The 7,107-nt window shown below is 30.7% G+C and overlaps 1 protein-coding gene across 1 annotated transcript in view; it reads right to left on the minus strand.

Annotated features, from left to right (window-relative positions):
* LOC106471207 (bleomycin hydrolase-like) overlaps positions 1-7,107 on the minus strand; it is a 25,734-nt gene that overhangs the window by 5,443 nt on the left and 13,184 nt on the right. Inside the window, exon 4 of the mRNA XM_022399834.1 lies at positions 2,787-3,017. Within this exon, the coding sequence (XP_022255542.1) occupies positions 2,787-3,017 (231 nt within the window). The remainder of the gene's footprint in view (positions 1-2,786; positions 3,018-7,107) is intronic.

Raw genomic sequence — 7,107 nt, forward strand, 5'->3', positions numbered from 1 at the left:
ACATAGTTGGAAAGCCAGAAAATTTTTGAGAGTTAGTGGAAATTGTCTACTTTTTGCATGTTATTAGTCTATGTTCTTTAGTACATTATTTAATTATAAATAGATGTATACTGTTATGAGCTTAAAGCTAATTAGGATAAACGAACGTAGTTTCATGTTACAATTTTAAATCATTCTAGAAAGAAGAAAGGGTAATTTAGATTTTTTTATATATATATATATATATTTTTTTTAACTACATTCATAGATAGCACCACATCCTTACACACAAAAAAAAATTAAATTTTCTATAATGCAGCCAATGACTGTCAATTAATTAAACATGTGAATATAGAGTGAACTCGTGTACACTTAGTCTCACAGTGTTTCACCATTACCTCAAAGATGTCACACGTTGCTTCCCTCCTTGACAGTAATTGCAAGTAAATGGTATAATATATATTTGTATGTATATATAAGTAGTGTTACTTTCTAGTTTCCAAAATAGTCAATTTTGTGAAGTGCACAGACAAAATGCACTCCTACCTAAGTGTGTCAAGATGCCCAAACGAGTTTTGAAATCGTTGTATTCACAGAAATCAAAAATAGCCAAGAGGATGGAAGAAAGAAAATTGTAAGAAACAGTAAAAGAAACTGCTGTATCCCTATCTTGAGCTTGTCTGTCTCTTATGCACTTATTCTAGCTATCCTTATGTCTCATAATAGTTTCATAAGCTGTCTCTTATGCACTTATTCTAGCTATCCTATCCCTATCTTGAGTTCTAGCAGTTACAGATTTTACAGTAAGGAAGATGATTTTTTAGAAAATGTACGATGTTTCAATCATTGTTGCAATCATTCTCAACTACACAAGTTTTAGCAGTAAAGAAGATTTTAGTATTTAAATCAACATTCAACAATCTAACAATGTATTTAAATTTTGGAACTGAAGGTGGTCACTTATGCATGTGCATATCAATCTGTATGAATAGACAGATTATTTATTTATGGCTGAACAGAAAAACTAACAAAAAAGTAAATCAATATAAAAGAATATGTAGAGATGTGCCTGGATATTTGTTAATTGTGGGATTGTTTGATTTTATCAGTGAGACTTCTCTGATTTTTCTTCTGTTAATGTCAGGTTCATGTTTTAGTACCTTCACATTCTGTTCAGAAAAACTGTGGTTGATTTTGCTCATACGTTCATGGACTTGGGAAAGGTTTTTGGTGTTCTTTTAACCAAATCTTAATGTTATGTCCTGATTAAGCTATGTAAAAGGCTGGGAAATGGTTACACTTTAGTTTGTACCTGGTGGGGTAGGTATGTTATAAAATTTTCTTAATGTGCACTTCATTTTCATTTCAGGGGTGAAAATGAATCTAGGCATTATGTTAAGGTTATATTTATGTGCTAGTCTTTTCTAAATTTCTGATAGAGGTATGCTAATATTTTCTATATATATGGGATAGTGCAAATGATTAGGTTTTCTTTGTTTTGTGCAGTGTTTTTTAGTTTGTGTGTTTGTTAAGTGTCTCTTGTCTGTATTTTTTTAAATTCATTAATAGTTTCTGTAACTACTTTAGTGAAGAACTGGTTTACATTAGTAAAGCATTGAGTTAAGTGCACAACTTCATCTATGTTTTCTGCAGTGCGTATAGTGTATGCTAAATTTAGTAGGCTTTTTCTAGAGTGCCTAGCTTCTGGTGGATTACATGATTAGAAAACCAGTTTATGTAATTTATGCTGTATGTGGTGAAGCCTTGGGGAGTTTGTGTGATGTTAACATTTAACAAACTTATCATGTTGTTATGTTAATTTTCAACAGTGAATTGTGTGTCTTTAGGTAGATTAAATATGAAATTTTGTCTGTTCATCTTGACAAGTACATCCACAAAAAACATCATCTACATATTTAATCCAAAATGCAGGCTAATATACAAAAGTGACTGTGACATGTTGTTATATGTAATGTAAGAAAAAAGTAGCCAAAGCACCTGATAATGGATTTCCCATGGCAAGTCCATGTAATTGAAGGAACTACAAATCTCTGTATTGCAAGCAAATAAATGTAGCTAGTTGTAACAGTTCGATTAGATGTTCCTGTTTTATGTTGATTCTCTTTTTGGGGTCTTGTGAAATAATTTCTGCAATAAGTTGTATTGCTTCATAACAAGGGGTTTAAGGGAATAGGTTTATGACATCAAAGCTAGACATAATGATGTTATAGTCTAAACTATGTATGAATTATTTAATTGCTGTGGTACATGGTTCTAGCCACTTGTTGACTTTCTGGGGCCTTTTAACCAGTCAAAAAATTATCCTTTGTTTTCCTACTGAATCTATAAGGCAACAAGTCTGCATTAGTAAATTGTGGCACTATGCATACACTGATAACAAAACACGAATAAAAACAAAACAGGTTTTAGCTTACACTCAGTAGAAGGAAATATATATTCTCTTAGTAACATTAATAGTCTGAAAGTTCTTTTTCTATCATTTGTGTGTTTAATACATTTCAGTCACTGAGATAATATTTAAAAAAATGACGAGTGTGATTTTTTTGTACCATTATCCTTTTTTTTTCTATCTTAACTGCAGTTCAGGTGTTATCCAGGTTACAACACCTATAATTTTTCAGATCCTAATATCTTGCCTATGCCACTCCAGAAGTCTAAAATGATGACTATACATGTCAGATATATAAACAAGTCAGTAAGTACTTACTATTATTATATAAAAAGCACACCATTGTTAGAAAAGCTATTAACATAATTCAGAAATTAAAACAGCATACACTGTATACCTTGCTTTTTAATATCCTATTCAATCGACCTGAGGATTCACAGCTGTATGATTCTGGGAAGCATTTCTTGGGCATCATCCCATGTTTTGTGATGAGGTTCACAAGCATATCCCACTGACCTCCATCACAAGTTGGATCATGAAGCAAGAAAGACATAAGTCGACCATCCACTGGTTCCCCTCGTTTGGTTATCTCCACAACATTATTCAGAAAGTAGTTGCATCTTTCAATCTGTAACATTAACCTTAACATGTAACACAGACTACAGTGATCATCCAACAAAGAAGGATGCTTGCAGTTTTTGAAACTAGACCATATTCAGATGCAAGATATCTCTAACTCAAGTTTCACTAAACATATTAATCCAAAAAATATTTTTCATGACCATGTAACTTACAACAAATTTTAATAACTGCTATAGTTATTAATATTTTTTTTATATTTTAATAAAACTGAGGTATTCATAAAAATTAAACTTCAGAAATAAAGTTTATACTTCACAATCTTCCACTAGTATTAGTTTACACAGTAAAGTTACTTGTATGAAAATAAAGACAATGATATAGCCCTCATAAACATTTTCTCTGAATGTTTTCCAGATAAACCCATAACTATCAGGCCTATAATACTGGCAACAAAAACTGTTTCTCTAAACAAATGGTCTGGATGGCATCCTTGGATAGAAAGGAGCTTGTTTTTTGTTAGTAATGTTTATTTTCAGCAAAGGTCACTTTAAATTAAATTATTGCAAAACAACATTTCTGGGTGCTAATTCCTGTGACATTTGCTGGTATCAAAGTTCTGTAACCAAGTGCCATATTGCATTAAATTTTCACTGTGTTTAATGTATCGTAACATGTACATTTAATTTTCTTGTGAGTTTTCATGTTAGGAATTATTCATTTGCAATGTAATATTCATCCAAGGAAGTTTCTTCTCATAAACAAAATATATTGTTATTACATAGTCTACGTTGCTTCCGATTTTTAATCTTTTATTGTAAACAAGCTGAGGTACCCATTTTTTGTTTGGGTACAATTTCTGCAACTGATTCTTTTGCTCTTCTTCTTGTCATTGTGCCACAATTTCCCTCTGGTGTGGCAGCAGTTTCATCAGCTGTCTCTTGTGTGCTATTTCTAGCTATCCTTTCCATATCTTGATCTTGTTTTGTAGCATTTTCCTCAACTGCCTCTTGTGCTCTTCTTGTAGTTATCCTTTCCCTCTCTTGACTATGTCTAGCAGCAGTTTCATAAGCTGTCTCTTATGCACTTATGGTCTGTAATCAGTTCTGTGTTGGAAAGATTCAGGTAGCACGCTTTTTCTTGTGGTAGGCAGATGGTACCTTGATATAGGTTGTTCAGCTTTTTTGTTATATATATATATAACAGAAGAACCTCTCAGTTCCAAGAGTTAACAACATGAAGCACATACATACTTGAATGCTCATACTAGGGATTCCAGTGATAACTCTTCAATACAGTAGATGAACCAATTATATTTATGTTCATGCATAAATATAATCCCAAGGTGATTACACAAAGGTACTGATTAAATATTATATAACTCATTTAAGTGACAATACATTTTAAACATAAAACTTTATTAATTCCACAAACTAATAAAGTGGAATTTGGGTAAGAATAACAGGCATAAAGGTAATTTTTACTTAATAGCTCACATACTTGAATTATTTTTATGATATTTACTGAATGAAGGAAAATACTAGTGCATTTAATGAATTTTGGTAAGTACACAGTATAAAAAAATTTGTTTAATGTATTTGTTCTGAAAAGCTGGAAACTTAATTCTTTGAAATTATAACTGTCTTTCTTATTCAAAAATTTATTACACAATCAACAAAGTCATATCTTCAATTCATATAGTTATGGAACTTTTTTAAAGGGTAAATTCTGGTGGGTATGTTTGGCCATGTCAATAAAACTAGGGTAGTTAAGTTGTGTTATGAATATTATGTAAAATGACTGACTGAAACACAAAATTACACTTTGTTTTTAAATTTTTATTGTTGCAGGCTATGTTTTTAATATTTTAATTTAGATGTTTTGTATTTTTTGCTAGAGGTAGTTTAGGCATAACATAGTAATAATGTGTGATGCCTAGAAGTTCACTGTATGTCTAAATTTGACATGAGATCTCAAATTTTTGAGAGATTTGGGGAAAACAAATATTGTCATATATATAAATACAAATGAATCAGTTAGAAAGTCACAGAATTAATCAAGGAAATTACTCCAAATCTTTAGGAGCTGATAGTTGTAGTTTTTTATGTTACTGTATTTGACACCTTTACAAACAGATTAGTACATCCACAGTAATGGCTTTTCTGGCATTCACAATAAAACGTTTTTATAAGGTGATATTAAAAACTTAGAAATCTAAATAATTTCAGTATTATATATATTTATTTTTGACAGTTATGAACACCAACAACTGTAAACTCTGCTTGCACATATACTAGTGTTAAACATATAAAAAATCAAACAAATTACCTCTTCCATCATATTACTAATCCGTTTCTTGATGTCTTCCTCACTACACTTCTTTTCAACCATTACCCGCAGGTCTCGTGTATATTCTCTCATCTATATTGAAATAATCAAGTAAACCAGTAGTTCAGAAAAAACAAATTAATATGAGCTTGTAAAACATTTACTTAACCGTAACAACTTATTTCTACACTGTTACTTCTCATAAGTGTTAATTTTTATTTTTCATCATTTGTTTCACTGTAATGACAAAAGAAGATTTCAACAGATGCATTTGAGATGTAGTGATATAAGCATTCAACATTTCAAAAGATACAAATATCTACAAACTATCATAAAAAAAGAGACTTAAATGTGTATATGAATTTCTGTGCTCAGTATAGCTGGTTATTTTATTTCTTTAGTTCAGATTCAACTTTTGTTTTTATCCTACAGACATTCTTACATATCATGAACCATAATAACCATAGGAAGCAATTCAAGAAAGAAAAGTATTGAGAAAGATAAAATATAAAAGATAAATACTGAAATCTAGAAATAATTAAAAAACAAGATCCTTTGGATTGATAATTTTACAGAAAAATTGCACAGTAACAAGAAACCTTAAAAAAAAAAAGAGACACAAACTTCCTGCTAAAATAAATTACTTCTTCACATAGATGTGAAATTCGTCAGTAATTGCTCATTTTTCTTTTTGGATGACTAATTCTGTTTAAGACACGTAGAGTTTCATTAGATCACTTTAGTTGTCATATGTATTTTTTAGAAACATACAACTCAAGAAGTAACATTGTAGTGTAGGTTTGACTGTTTAAAGCCAATACTGGTTCAGTAATTAAAATGCTCTATTTAATACTCCATTTTTTGTCTCTCTTATCTATACAATGATTTAAAGACTTATGGTGTGAGCATTTGATTAGTTCTGTAAATAAATATCTGAAAACATTAGATGTGGTTTGATTTTCATAACAGAATGTTCATGATGGTCAAAAGAGTATGTTTTAATCATTTAACAAAAAACGGCATTAAAGCCTACAAAACACCATTTCTTCTTAAAAATGTAAGTTTTTCTTGAATAACAAATTAAAAATTAAATGAATTTAGAGTTAAGCTAAGTGACCTTTAATCCTTTTGACTGTATTCTGCTTTAGAGCTTGAGGTGTGATACTTGTTCGTATGTGAGCAATGTGCTGTAAAAATCTATAGCATAAACCAAAGTTATTTCCCTATATCTCTGCAAAAGTGTAGTAGCCTTGGCTATGCATATACTGTATACTACATCAATCCCCAAGTTTTAAAGTGATTATATGTTATGTAGATCACATGACAACATCATTTGACTACCACATGACTTCAACAGGATAAGATGCTTTCACACAAGTTTTGAAATAAATCCTAGGGCTTCTCAACATGCACTGCTTTTTTTCAACAGCTGTATATCACTGTTCAGTCATGATAAACTTGGGGGGAAAAAAACGGGATCAGCTCTGCTTTTACATGTTCAAGAGGGATCCTTCCCTATCATCCACGAAAAATCAAACCTAATAATGGCAGAGAAACTATAAGATTCATTCCAAACAAATTTTCAATACTAGTGATCTGTAAAGTGTGCATTGCTTGTACATATATCAGGATGAATAAATTAAATATACAAAAACAGTAGGCTTAAAAACATCATGCAAGCAATTTTTAGATGCTACTAAAAGATAAATGAATATGTTATCACAAAACAAAGATTCAAAAAAGAAATCATAAATGTTTTTTTTGTTTTTTTGTGGCTTTGAGACTATGGTAGTTGTTTCCCCCAGGTTGAA

Source organism: Limulus polyphemus, unplaced genomic scaffold (assembly GCF_000517525.1).
Source record: "Limulus polyphemus unplaced genomic scaffold, Limulus_polyphemus-2.1.2 Scaffold4472, whole genome shotgun sequence".
In the NCBI taxonomy this organism is placed as follows: Eukaryota; Metazoa; Arthropoda; class Merostomata; order Xiphosura; family Limulidae; genus Limulus; species Limulus polyphemus.